At 34.3% G+C, this 14,641-nt stretch overlaps 1 protein-coding gene across 1 annotated transcript in view; it reads right to left on the reverse strand.

Annotated features, from left to right (window-relative positions):
- Positions 1-1,602: 1,602 nt before the first annotated feature.
- TMTC3 (transmembrane and tetratricopeptide repeat containing 3) overlaps positions 1,603-14,641 on the reverse strand; it is a gene marked incomplete at its 5' end in the record, with an annotated part of 18,868 nt that continues 5,829 nt past the window's right edge. Inside the window, 7 exons of the mRNA XM_010141807.1 lie at positions 1,603-2,417; positions 3,891-4,117; positions 4,922-5,091; positions 6,212-6,315; positions 7,102-7,213; positions 7,818-7,938; positions 10,217-10,365. Coding sequence (XP_010140109.1) covers positions 1,603-2,417; positions 3,891-4,117; positions 4,922-5,091; positions 6,212-6,315; positions 7,102-7,213; positions 7,818-7,938; positions 10,217-10,365 — 1,698 coding nt within the window. The remainder of the gene's footprint in view (positions 2,418-3,890; positions 4,118-4,921; positions 5,092-6,211; positions 6,316-7,101; positions 7,214-7,817; positions 7,939-10,216; positions 10,366-14,641) is intronic.

The following is a 14,641-nucleotide window of genomic DNA, read 5'->3' on the forward strand; positions in this document are numbered from 1 at the left end:
CACCCCCGCCATTGCCATGCAAGCAATTGTTGTGGTAACATTACAAATTATACACAATAAAGAAAAGGTCCATGCAAGCATGCAAGGCCTTCAAACATTTATGATGTTCTCCAGAGACTAATACTACATCTTACTGCTGGATTACTGCCCAAGGCAGAAACTTGAGCAGTTACAGAAAGGATTAAGTTTAAGCAGTATAGCTGCTAAGGAATACTTCTACATCATGAAATAAGATAAAACACATAGAGTTCGAGCCAGATTTAATGATCAATTAAATTATTACTGAACCCAGCTCTTACACTTCTTTCTCATAATTAAGGAGAACACTGGGTTTAGGCAATCGGTAGTGTATTTAAACAAAAACATATGCATTGCATAAGGATAAAAGTAACACTGAAATTGCAAAGATTTTCATTTCATGTAAGAAATTAAAATGATACATTAGTGGAAAAGTGTAAATGGGAATATTTTAGGAGTCAAAATGAATATTTAATAAAATCCATACACCCATGACAAAGTATCAAAACAACAGAACTTAGTATTTGGAAGGATACTATCTACATAGTGTCAAACACTGCTAAATTCAGTGGCTTAATTATTGTCACACTGCCTTCAGCAACCATTGCTTATATTAGTGTTGTAAAAAGTCACGAGAACAGAAATACTGTTCCAATGACAGAAATAGGAAAGCCAGTTTGCTATAAAGGAGGAAGAATTTACTACACCAAGGAGTCAAACCACAGCCATCGATACAGAGTCAACAAGGACTACTGCATAGCATACTGGTTACGGTACCAAAAGTGCATTTATGAGCATTCAATGAACTGGGGGAAAAGTGAGAAAACCACCCTTTTTAATATAATTTTTAAAAACAATCAGATGATTGACAGTTGAAGAAAAAAAACATGTATTTCCTTTAAAAGTAAAAGCATAATCTAAAGATCTTAAGAGCACCATAAGATTTCTATCAGGTAAGACTACAAACCATTAGCATTGTAAGTAAAGAACAGTTAAAAGGTTATTGTATCATTCCATATTCAGAATGCAACTGAAAATTTTAGTGTGTTGTTGCATTCTCTTCCACTACAACCAGCAGCATTTTGATGGCTTTTTGTGATGTTCTGGAAACAAATAACGCAAACAAAAACCTCTTTTTTTATATATAGCAGAGGTCTAGAAAAATTTAAACTGATGATGTGTGTACTGAAATGTTAATACAAACAGATTTATATGGGGGAATGCAGCAGTCTGGCTTATCCCGTTAATTCTCCATTCAGTTCTTACACTGGTTCTTTGAAAGCAGCATTACTGAATGTCCCTGACTACCAATGAGTTTCATCAGTGCTATTTTCTCGCTGTTAAGATTGTGCATTTAAGATTTCTCAACCCTTTATTCTTTGATTCCCACCCATCCCCCACATCAGTTAGAAGTTGCAGTTTTCTGACATAAAGCATTGTAATGCCTTTTGCTGCTTGCTAAGTGATATGCAGTCAACATTATTTCTATTTTCAAAACACTGAGACCATTTTCCAGTTGGGTCACATATTAAACAATAATTAAAAATAGTGTTCTCTCCTTATTCTGTTCTGACATGACAGAGACTATTCACCATTTAATATACGTTCAATCTCTTCTAGTCTTTTCAAAGCGGCGACTCTCTTTTTCTCAATGTCTTTGATTTCTCTTGTAGACTTTTTGGGAGTCTCTTTGCCCACATTGTTTTTCTCTGTTCGTTTCTTATTTTTTGAGTAGCCTTTATCAGCTGTTGTCTGGGTGTTTTTCTGCTCGTGTTTTACTTCTTTCAAATTCTGAATTGAATTTTTTTTTTCTTCTGCAGCTGCAGTCACAGTCCTGTCTGCTGGAAGTGATGGCTGCTCAGTAGCACCGAGTGATGCGATTTTACTTCTAACTATGTTTAGATGACGCTGAATATACTCTTCATGAGGTGCCAATGCTAGTGTTTCAACCAAACATTTTTCTGCTTTTATTAAGTCTCGTTCTTCGAAGTAAACCACACAAAGATTATGTTTTCCCTGTACATTGTTGGGATCCAATTCCAAAATTTTTTCAAAACACATTTTTGCTCCAGCAATATCCTTCTTTTGGTTCATAAGGATATCTCCCTTCAGAATTAGACCTTTGGTATGATCAGGGTAGTATCTCAGGAGGTCTTCTAGGACGGGCAAAGCCATCAGTTCTTTTGCTGTCTGAGAATAAAGCAGTGCCAAATTGAACAAAGCACTTCGGAAGTTTGGCTGTAAACTTATGGCTTTCTTCATCCATACCTCTGCTTCCACATCTTTTTTGTCATCCATTGCCAGCATACCCAGATTGAAGTACCCATTTGCATCCTGTGGTTCTTCATTCACATAATGTAACAGTCTTTGCTTAGCTTCAGGTCTAAGCCGAGCATCACCTAAATGACAGAATACACATTTAATTCTAGACTTAGTCTGAAGGTATTTTAGACCAGGCCTGTAAAAAGCTAATTTTTATACAAATTAAAATATAACACCTTTAACACAACCATAAAAGGGAAAGGGTTTAAAATGCTGCTTTTTATCATTGCTGTGTAACAGCAAAAGTAAATTAATCTACCTTCTTAACAGAATGAAACTACTTACAGCTGACTTGTAGCCAAAGTCAGCATGATTAATCTATTATCTGTTGAATTATATAATTATATTTAGGTTTGGTATAACAGATACAAAAGCTGTCTCTACAAGTTTAAGAGAAGTTATTTTCATTTATGGTTGAGCAAATGGAATGCAGAGATGTTGTCAGTTCTGACAAACCAGCTCTTAGAGAGGCAAACTTTGAGTGGAAGATCTCATTTTGTTAAAGACAGAAAGAGTTTAAAGACAGAGATCACATAGGGTGATTTCAGGTGTAGCCAGGCTAAAATATCTCCTAACACCAAAACAATAAAATCCATAATTTCCACATTTTAATTTGCATTGAGTTTGAAGAAGATCTAGTAAAATAATCTTTTCTGTTAATATCAGGATTAGCTAGACTAGCTTGTAGTCCGTGCTATTTGTCCAAATACTCCAGCAAACATATTACATAAATAGTAATTCCAGGCACAGACCTACTGAAGGATGAGGGAGTAGGGAGCAGATTTTAACTGCCTTCTTTCACCTTCTGAAACAGCGATGCACCTTGCACTATGAAAAATTGAATACCAGACAGCTAATGCTTCTGCTTGTTTGAAACGCCTTGTGCTTCCACAGGTAAGAAAGAAAGCATTTCTTGTACTACCTAATTTACAATGTGAGAAGAGATGGAGAATAACCCATTTGCATTAGCTCAAATCAACAAGACCACTTTTGACTTTACTAGTCTCTTCCCAAATGCTCTTCACAACAGCCCGAATTCACAACAGGCTTACACTTGCCCCTACAGCTAGAAGCTATCCATATATAAAAAAATAAACTCATGAAAATCTGATTAATTCATCCAAATTAGCAGTGTTACAAAGGAACCTATGGAAACATGCACATATCCTAGGGCTAGATTTACATCCCACAGAAGTCAGCCACATTCTTTAGACAATGAAGCATGAAATCAATGTAAATGCAGAACATAGTTATTACACATATTTTACTAAGTATGTTTTCTTAGAAGATTTTAAAGTTTTTTGAATAGATTTTAAAAGATAGGCATTAAGGATATTAAAGATGCTAATCAGCTAAGGCATATGTACACTTTGCACAAATTCTATACACTACCAATAAATTACAAAGCTGTCTATTCCAACAAACATTTTCTTCTTTGATGCTGCAAACTTCTGCTTTCTGAAGAGAAAACAGTTCATTAAAAAATACTGAATAGTATGGATCCTATAAATGCAAATATACAATATTTATGTAAGAAACAATCAACATACCAGATTCCTGCATTAGCAATGCCGAGTTGAATAATGCCAGTTTATGTGTTGGGTTGAGTTCTAGTGCTCGGTTGAAATTCTTCAGGGCTTCTGTTGGATCTTTCAGTTCAATGTAAACAATTGCCAAGTTGTACCACAGGTCTGCATTGGTTCGGTCTAGTTCTAGAGCTCTGAGATAAGCTTCTTTAGCTTTCAGAGGTTTGTTCATTTTTAAAAGTAACTCTCCCCTGTTGAAGAATCAGATTTAACCATCAACTTTTTACTCATACTAATATGAAAATAATTGACAGATTTTTTAAAAGTTTGCCTTCCTATAGACAGTAGATATAACAGTTTGGTTGGTTGGTTTGTTTTAAACACGAAACAATGCAGGATCTTCTTTATATTACCATTCCCAAAGCTTTCAGCTTTAAAAAAAATCTGTATATAACAAATGGTTATGCAGGACAAAGAACAAAGTAGTAGTGATCAACAGTTCCTGATACTGGTTTTGTAATTACACTGCAACAGTTATCAGGCATCTTTGCACCTCCCTAAGTCCCCATAAGAATTGCAACTGACAAAAAAGAGTGAACAGAAGCCTCCATACCCACAGCCACATTACTCTTCTCAACTAAAAAGCTCATAAATGTCAGTTAAGTCTTGCATTTTCTAGACCACCTTTTACAAAGAAGGATAAAGTAAGCTCCACGATTCAGACTAACCAAAAGCTTTTTAGAGCAAAACTAAAATAGATTAGAAATTGGAATTTGACATTAATAAAGAAATCTAATGGAACATCTGCTATACAATGTTTGAATACACAGCCTATATGGAAACACACTGTTTGAAATAGGAGTTTAAGAGAACAGGCTTGTAATGAATAATTATCACCCCAAATCTTCACCTTCTCATTTGGAAAGGAATCAATTTCAGCAGCTAATTCAACTGTATGAACTAAATACTGTTCAGAGCAATGCAAATACATAGAATATGAGATACAAGAGATATAGAAATACAAGAATATGTATCTCTAAAATTAGAAAAGATACCTGCTGATGTAAGCCTGCTTGAAATCTGGCCTCATACTAATTGCTTGTCGATACAACTGATCTGCTTCTTCAAGGCGAGATTCATTTGCTCGAATTAAGTTTGCAAGATTGATATAAACATTCAGGTGATTAGGAGCAACTCTTGCTGCATACTTTTTACCTGGAATAATCTGTCAAAAAGAATGTATGAACCAAGCACAGACAAGTAGAAATACAAAAGACAATCCCTACAGATTTCTTCACTCTGCTACATGTTTTAGGGTATTGCTGGACATTAGAGTGAAGGCTCTAATGATTACAAGTAGCAATTCTTCTTTCTCATAAAATCATACCAAAATGTAAACAGAGTATTCTTTTTCTTTAATTCTTTGAAGACATAGATGACTCTTATATCGTATTTAAGATATGTCAGCTAAGCTCTGTTACTACCTTGTTGGGCTCATGGAGATAGCTATTAGATACAACCAGATCTCGCAAAACTTCACCCATTAGACAAAGAATATTTCTATTTCTATCAGACATTTTCACTCCTTTTTTTCAACCCTCAAGCCTAAACTGTAAATAAGATTTTTACCAACTACTGATATAGCAGACGAAAACTAGTCATGAAAGATGAACATGATATGACATTGCAACCGTTGCACTCTTTATAATTTTTCCATTTAGAATCTTCATAATGTTTCACAATATAAACTTTTTAATGTCATACTTCTAAATCAAGCTTATTTTTATTATCAGCCTTGTTTTACCTCCAGCTTTTGTTACCTTCATATGTTCTCTGAAATATTTGCTAGGAATAAATATAACATGGTATAGGAAAAAATGGTAAAGGTAACAAAGCACATTTTTAAGAGCATATTCAGGCAAAGATTTGTTACTGCTGTGGCCACCCTCTCCCACCTCCAACACTGCATTTAAGCCTTCTCTTGAGGGCTCAGAAACTCAGTCATCATCAGTGTAGATGTAAGCGAAAACAAACCCACTGTGACTAGAAACTGTAGGTACACATTTTTAACTGCTTTCTTTTATACCCTCAATTTAATAAAAAAAACCCCTACAGCAGCATAAAAAGTAACTCAGAATAGTTTTAACAAACAAGTTCCAAATCAGCATTTTTTAAGAGCCATGACTGTATAAAATCTACTCTTTTAAAAAGAAGGTGTTTTTTTTTAAAAAAAAAAAAACCACTAACATCTTTAAAGTTACAGCAATACGGTGCTTCACGAAAATTACAAATACGAATACAGGTCTGAATGACTTCCCTCCTATGGTGATAAAGTTACTAATTACCTGTGGCATCAATGATTTAGCAATCATGTATGATTCTTCAGCTTCTTTAGTTTTGTTTAAGTTTTTGTAAGTTCTTCCTACATTCATGTGGGCACCAATATCATCTTAACAAAGAAAAGAATGAAAACTCAAATACTGCCATGCACTGAGTTATCATAAGCACCTATGTTTTCAGAGTAGTGTGAAGTGCAGGTACTGCATAAAGACCATCACCACCAAACCAAAAAGCAATTCTACACTATTTTTCTTCTTCTGTGACCCAAAGACGGATTATAAAGCTACTTGGGAAATGGTAAAAAAAAAAAAAAAAAAAAAAAAAAAAAAAAAAAAAAAAAAAAAAAAAAAAAAAAAAAAAAGGCAAAAAGGCCACACTTCCATGAATCTATCTGTAATGTCTTGCTGTAGCAGAGCTGTATAAATTGAAGGTTATTTATTAGGCTTCTAAACTGAAAAAGGAAAGATTGTCCAGTACTAGCTAGAACTTCTTTTGCAGCAATATGAAAAACAGAGTAAATGTGCACTCTCATACTATCTAGAATTTGTAGTTTATTCTACTTCTTAGTTTTAAATAAGAAAATTTAAAATAATAATTCTGTTTCACAAGAAATTACAGTTTAAGGTAATTCAGAAAGAAAGTCATCCAAATAAAGTTTTAAATGGAAAGTCTTTGCATCTTTGTATAGATAGAAACTTTTCTGGAGGACTTTTTTTGAATTTATTTCTAAAAACTATGGATTGATTAAGTTAGTCTGTAATGTTGTCTGATGTTCAATTGGAAAAAAACCTGATCACTGATAATTAACAAAAAATTCTTAATTAAGCAAGCTAAGCATACTGACATACTAGGAGTGTGAAGACACCATTCAACAGCAACTAGTCAGAGCTGTTACCTGGCTGCACTTGTGTGGCTTGTATGAAGAACTGCAGGGCTCTTTCAAAATTCTTTTCATTTTCTAACGCATGCCCCACATTGTTCCACAGTTTCGCATTGTTCTTATTTACCTAAAACCAGAAAAAAAGATACCAATGCATAATGTATTAAGCTGAAAGTACATAACGGCTGATTTTCAATTATGTCTTAAAGACGTAAAAATGCACAGCAAATGACAAGACTAAATCCAGCTGATATATGTAAAAAAAAAAAAATTGCATATAGAACGATGACATTGAACTTGTTGCTTAACATCTTTTCTTTAGTTATTTGCCCGTAGAAATTCCAAATGTTTTAAAATTCATTATAATCGTTACGGGATGCTGTACAAACTATCCTATGATGCCATAAGCACACTGAAGATATTATACTATGCATCACATTTGTCCATTTTGATATTGAAACATATCATGCTTTCATCCAGATAAGAGAATACATTCAACTGCTTTAACACAAGAAAAAACAGTCATCTATTTCTTGCACATGAATTCCTATGTGTGCATCACACTCCTTTTAAAGCCTTTCCAAAAGCAGCCAATCGGGTGTCAATACCATCAATGCAGAAATAAAAGTGGCAAAACAAGCACCCTTGCTCTCCATTTTTATCATGCTCTGCTGCACCTTTTTGATTACAAGAGCAACACAAACTTTCAAATTTCAAACAGAATACAATACCTTTAAAGCTGACATAAACAGCGTGTACTCTGACTCCCAATCCCAGTTTCTGTGCAGTGTTTTTAAGGCATGAGTGAACAGCACCGCAGCCAGACAAACCCAAGAAAGTTTTCTTAGCACACTATTAAATAAAGCAAACAAAGATTTGTTATAAGCAAACAAGCAATTCTAATTCATACTAGAATAAGTATCTCATATGCTAGGAGGCAAATAAACCGAGGACCACTTTGTGAAAGGTATATTCTGATTTATGTGCTTCATCAAGTGGTGCAATCCAAAATTTTAAAGGAAATAATGTCCAATTTCAAGTTAATTTGTTATTTACTTGTTTTTTGTTATCATTATGTAATTCATTTAATCAGAAATGCAATCCATATAACGTAAACAAAAAATATCTATAAATTTAACTTCTGTTAAAGCTTATCTGTAATTTAAGGCAATAAACATGATCATGATGTTAAACAGCAATTCTTCAAAACACCGTACAAAATTAAAAAAAAAAAAGAATAAATCAGTTGAAGTATCATCCCATCCCTTTGCTTCGTATCGGACAATTCCACATAAACTCTTTGTTGCACATCACCAATCTTTCCCAAACTCTAGAACCTATCTTAATAGAGAGGTCTGCACTGGAGGCTACCCAATCTTTCATAAGCTAATAAAATGTCAGTGCTACTGTAATATCTAAATAGGAGAAAGGTTTAGCGTCTTTGTAGCACTTGTGACAAGCTTGTCAAGAATAGTATTCTAGATTTCATGCAGTTTGTTCTTCTGAAGTTTAAACATGACTGATTTTAATTACAAGCAGCTGGTCATTTGGTCTCTGAATTCTAGTTATGAGAAAACATGTTGAACACCTTTAGCCTTCCTACAATTCTGAATATAATTTCAGTTTTTAAAAATCTAATTCTTGAGCAGACAAGACAGTTGTAAGAAATAGTTGGCAATGGTGAACACTTCACTTCTGTAACGGCTGTTCACACCGCTACGTACTTCACAGGGGTTTGCTAAAAACTGAAAGGATTTTTTTCCTCTCAGTTTTTAGGCTATACAAAATGCCATGCAGACTTAGACTACCGTGCTTGGTTTGAAAAAAATATTATAAATTTAAAAGTAGAATAGGAGAATTAAGAGAGAAGTTCTAGAACATTAGCAAAGCAACCAAAGAGAACTGGCATATACAGTAATCTATTTCCCCACCAGCTTTATAAGAAATTCTTTTCTTTCCACATATTTCTGAAGTCAGGAGCTTTCTCTCATAAGACTTTTTAGAGTGCTGGTTACCAATATTTTTGTAAGTGACATTGCTGCCTAATTTTTCTCCCCAGCCATCCTCTCCTGGTTCCTTGGTTTCTTTCACATTGTTTCTATTTTTCCTGCCTCATAGTGAGATTTGTTATAATACTTTCTCCTCACTCCCACAAGGCACCACTAATTTCTCACTATCTAGTGCTGTCAGCTTTGGCAGCACTGGTTAGCATAAGTTATACTGCAAGGCCTCACCTCTAATAATAGCAGACAACCTAGACAGGGAATTGTTGCCTTTCTGTTTGTCTGAACTAGCATTATGATACCATTGGGGTAACAAGGATAAAGCATCCAGGTCAGAGGGAGGTATGTGCAGATCAGTGTAGAAGGTAGCAGAAAAAACAAGATGTGTGAAAAACACGCTTTTGGAGCCAAATTTCCCAAGGATAAACTGTTCTCCGAAAAATTCTTTAGTTTAACAAATACTGCATGGCTCTAATATCCATTCCTATCATGAATAGGAAATTTAATGTCAGAAAATTTAATCAGTAAAAGGCATTTTAATATGCTGTGGACTGATATACATGCATTATATAAACTTAAGACAGTAATCTCTATTGAATAATGTACAAATAAAATCTGACTTTTTTTTCCTAATTGTTAGAAATGTCTAGATTTAAAGAGAAAATATTTATGTTTCTTCACAGTTATATTACTAAGCCCACAAGTAAAGTCCATTTAGTAGCAATGTGTAATGGAAGTTACACCACATTCTAAAAATATTTGCTGCAGTCTGAGGCTTTTATATATACCCACACATACACTTATATATAAAATAAAGATATATATGTATATACATGTTCATGTGGCATATAAGTTTGTATATATTTTAAATAAATGTTATAATACCCTCAGAATAGTCCACTGTTCTCCTAAGAACTTTCTTCTTGTCATTTGTTCACCCTACTGCCAAATGGTTTCTTCATCATTACTCTGTGTTTATTAGGAACTTGAAATAGAGTAAGGGCTATAATGTAATAAAATCATACTGGTAAAGGCTCTGCTTGGGAAAGCTGGCAGTTATAAATATGGTTACATTTTTTGAAATTAAGTGAGATGAGTTAAACCAGTCACAGGTAACACTACTGTACCTTTTATTTGATAACTTCCTCCATCCATGTGCTACTAAAATGCAGAATCCCATGCTAGGAACATACAACACTCGTTCTGCTACTACGAATCCAACAGGAAAAAAGAGGTTTGATGCAGGAATAAATGGCAGCACTATTAAGCACAGTGCCTAGAAAAGAAACACGAATGAATTAGCAATCAAGGCAGTGACAAACTGTACCCAAGAAACAAATTACAAAGAAGTTATTAAAAAAAAAATTAATCTCAGAACAACAGATATACACAATCTACCTTTGGGTTTTGTTTTTTCTTTTAAATATTAAGACTTATTTTACATTGAGACCACTCTGTACATGTCAATTTTTAGCCCGTAAATGACACTATTCCTTACGTACAGGCCTATGAGAATATTTGCTTTTTGATATTACAGAAAACAGCAGCTGTATGACAAAACACTAGAATCAAAGGATCAAATTAAAAAAAGTTTTATTAAGAGTTCCACTGACAAAAATATGACAGTCTGAGAACCTTGGACATTATCTTTTATAAAAATTAACAAAATTTATACCAGCTTAAACAATGCATAAAGTAGTTATTTTTACAATAAAGTTCATTATTAGTTTCTGTACAAAACATGAATTACAAAAAAAATCAGAATCAACCACTGAATAAACATCTGTGTCTAGACTGTGTACTAAGGGCACTCTGAAATACCTAAAATAACAGTGAACTTTAGAACTGCATAATTGCAGTGCTTAGGTTGGTGACAGACATCTTAACAAAATATGGATTTATTAAAAGACAGAGAAACCCCTCTGCTGCATAGGAAGTGGACATGACCATTTGCTTTAAGTCTTGGGTGACTGTTAATAGCAGCTTTACAACCTCCGGTATCAGAAAAAAATTAAATAATTATTTCAAAATATCTGACCTCCAAGTTACAAAAGCAAAACCCCTATAGAAATGGAATATTTCTTCTGAAGAAAGAAATTAAGACATTTTCCAGAGATTTTCAATACAACTGGCTGTCACTTCTATCTATATTTAAGCATAACTTTAACTGTCTTTTCCATGCTAGAAGAGTTAACACCTTCAGTCTGAAAGTCAGTCTAGGATTTCATATATAAAAATGCTGATCCACAACAATCCATTAAGCTACACCAACATAAATACATAATTGAGCCTTGAAGAAATCACAAGCACAATACAAAAAGTATGTTGGTTACTTGGGGACAAAAATTTAATTTAATGACATTTCACATTCTTCTCCCCTTCTACTTTACATTTTCATATGTGTGCTCCTTACAGAGCACCTTCCAATCTGTGTAAGTAGAAGCCTCGACACAGAACTCTTACAGGTTTTTGCAATCCTCTTTGAAAAGCAGGACTGATCTTGTTATCACCAAGCTCGTCCTCTGCATCAGTTTTTAATTTAGTTATAGCAAATGCCTCCACACTTTTGGGTGTAGATGATGTGAAGTGAGGGTATCATTCTGTCTTTCATTCTGTTTTTGAGCAGCCAAATGCATTTGTGAGTACAAAAGCAAATGCACCAAAGCACATTCAAAGTGTGCTTTAGCAAACAAAGTTCTGTTTTGCAGATGTTTTTACTGCAATGTGAATAAATTGTATTTAGCTTTATAACATATATAAGGCTTATACACAGGCTTAAGTGAATTAACCTATTTAAGGAAATCTTTTGATAAACTGATTTGAAGTCACCTCTTAAGATTTTAAAAAACTATTGTTCCATATTATTGCTCAAAAAATGCAGGGAGTTTTGTTTTGAATACAGTGAAGAAATCGGTCTCACAGTCCCATGAGATCAACACATGTATAGTGAAAACCAATTCTTTCCAATGGGTCTGAGTGGAAACGATTCTGCAGCTGATAGAGCAAGTGCTTTGTCTCCACTGAGCACTGATCTAGGCATCTAGTAAAAATGTTTTGGCATGTTCTGCTCTTTGAAATTGCTCTGATGACAAACATTACACAAAGTTTTGCCAAACTTCTCTTTAGATCCTTTTGCCTCTCCTCAGTGCACTTCAAATGCAAATTTCTTTCAAATACAATACGGTCCTTCAAATACAATTTCTTGGGCAATAGAATCAAAGCTCTAGTGCAGATAAACAAATCCTCTTCTGTTCATTTCTTCTTTCTCTTTATCACAATCTTTCAGCAAATGCAGGGGCTCCATTCAAAAAAATATCCTGGTCAAGGCAACCGAAAAAAAAAAAAAGGCAGAAACCATTAAAGTACACAGGAACAAAGAAGTGTACAACAAAACTCTAAACTAGAACTGTAAGCTACAAAGAGTATCTGAACTGCTAAGTAATCAGTCAAAGGTTATAAGGTTTCCTTCCATAAGAAGGAAACATTTCAAAGCCTAAGTGAGGTGCAAGCGTAGGGAGTAGAGAAATAAACATTAAGTTTAGAAGTGCTGATGTCTTGGCATCCCTTTTAACACTTCAGAGTGTAAAAAACTAACTCCTAACTCCATTAGGATACCTGCCTGTTCCTGACATTTACACAGTAACAAGCCACCAAAGTTTGTGGTGAGTAGCATGGAGTACTGTCTTACCAGAAGGGACACAAAGCACCCTTGTTTGGGACACTGAGCAAATACCAAAAGATACAAAAAAGCTTTTAAGTGTCACCACCCAACAAAAAAAGGTCTATACTCAAGAAAATCCATAAACAAGGGCCGTGATCACAGCTTGATTCTGAAACCTACTGAAAAGCCACAAAGTACTTCTCTGTCAGTACTGTTCCTAGTGCCAAAGAGCTCCAGTAAGTATAGCATAACCTATTAATAAAGGTCACTTCATCTGACAGTCAAGTTATCTGACTGTTTACAGGGATAAAGGAAACCGAGAATATAAAAGAATTTAACTTCTCATATTATTTCCAGGGCATGTCCTTTACTAATATAAGAATAATTGATTACTTCAATTAGCATAATGACATCAACCTGCTAAAAAATGTGTTCCAATTTATAACATACAATCCCTTTTTTAGTTTAATACTGCCAGTTGGTAAAAAAAAAGGCAATTTATCTGTTTTGTCCTCTCCTAGTTCTGTTATTTTGAAAAGACCATTTTAGAAACTACGGCAAAAATTAAAACAAAATGAAACACAATATATCCACTTACCAGAGTTATTTTTCCTGGAGATGTCTGGTATCAAATACATAAAAACTGACTGAAAATGAGTCTTTCAAACTTCTGTATCATCCAGTAATGAGGTTATCCTGCAAAACTAAACTTGTGGAGAACTGTGGAATGTCCATCAGCACTTGAGGAAGTGGGAAAAGGAATCCATTCTTCTGTCTTGTCCCTCAAGCAATACAGCACCAAACCCATATGCACGTCAGCAAATGCAGATAGACATACTTGAGACTTCCCTTCTCTTTTGCATTTTGTATCCCTTTCTTTTGCATTTTTACTTCTTTAATTCTGCAGCAGGTCTAAAGTTGTATCTTTTCTAATCTCATAAATGTAACTTGACACTTTTCCCTTAGATCAGGCTTCAGCATGACACCTCAGGGTCTCCGAGCTAGTGGAAGAGCACAAACATGCTAGAGATTTCTAGCTGCAGAAACTCTTTACAAAGCCCTTTATTACTCCTTTATAGTGACACTCACAAGAGTGTGAATCATCAAACAGTGTAGTCAATCATAGTATCAACTGTGATGAAGCCACTATTAAAACGAATACCATGTGTCATCTAAATGGATAGCACATAGAATTCATACCTGCCAGGGCAGTAGTTTATTTGATTAGCATAAATTCAGGCCTTTATTGGCAGAACTAAGAACCCAGTGTGGAAAAAAGCTTTTTAAAACTAGTAATTCAACATAGTTATCTGAACATTGCCATACTGGGCATAAATTGGTATCACTAAATAAAGATTCACTTTCTTCACTTTAAAGATGGTATTATTTCTCTAGTAAGTGAGATTGAGAAGCCCTCAGAAAAGTCTCTCTCTTGGCAGACTATCAAGACTACATTAGGACATTAATGGCTTACTGGAAGGCAGAAAGCCTTTGGCTTACAGTGTTGTTGTGTGTTAAACACATAACAATTAATTTTTAATATAAAATACTGCATTCTCATTTCCTTAGAAATTAGCTTCCAGGCACTCAGATGTTATGTCTGGAAAAAAAATAAGTATCGTACTGAAAGTTATATACACATAGGTACATATTAAAGGCAAATAATTTTCATTGAATAAGGATTATACTGCATTAATCATCGATCAGGCTCCCACGCTGGAGTGAATGATCTTAGAAGACCCCATAAAAAACATTTGGAATAATAAAAGCAAATATAAAAAAGCCACTCTCAAACAAAAACTAAGTCATTTATAACATTGTATGCTGACAATTCCATTAACCATTTCCTCTTCTGCGCTTTACCAGGTAGGGACTAAACAGAAATGTAGGG

The sequence above is a fragment of the Buceros rhinoceros genome, unplaced genomic scaffold (assembly GCF_000710305.1).
Source record: "Buceros rhinoceros silvestris isolate BGI_N320 unplaced genomic scaffold, ASM71030v1 scaffold3258, whole genome shotgun sequence".
NCBI classification, from domain to species: domain Eukaryota; kingdom Metazoa; phylum Chordata; class Aves; order Bucerotiformes; family Bucerotidae; genus Buceros; species Buceros rhinoceros.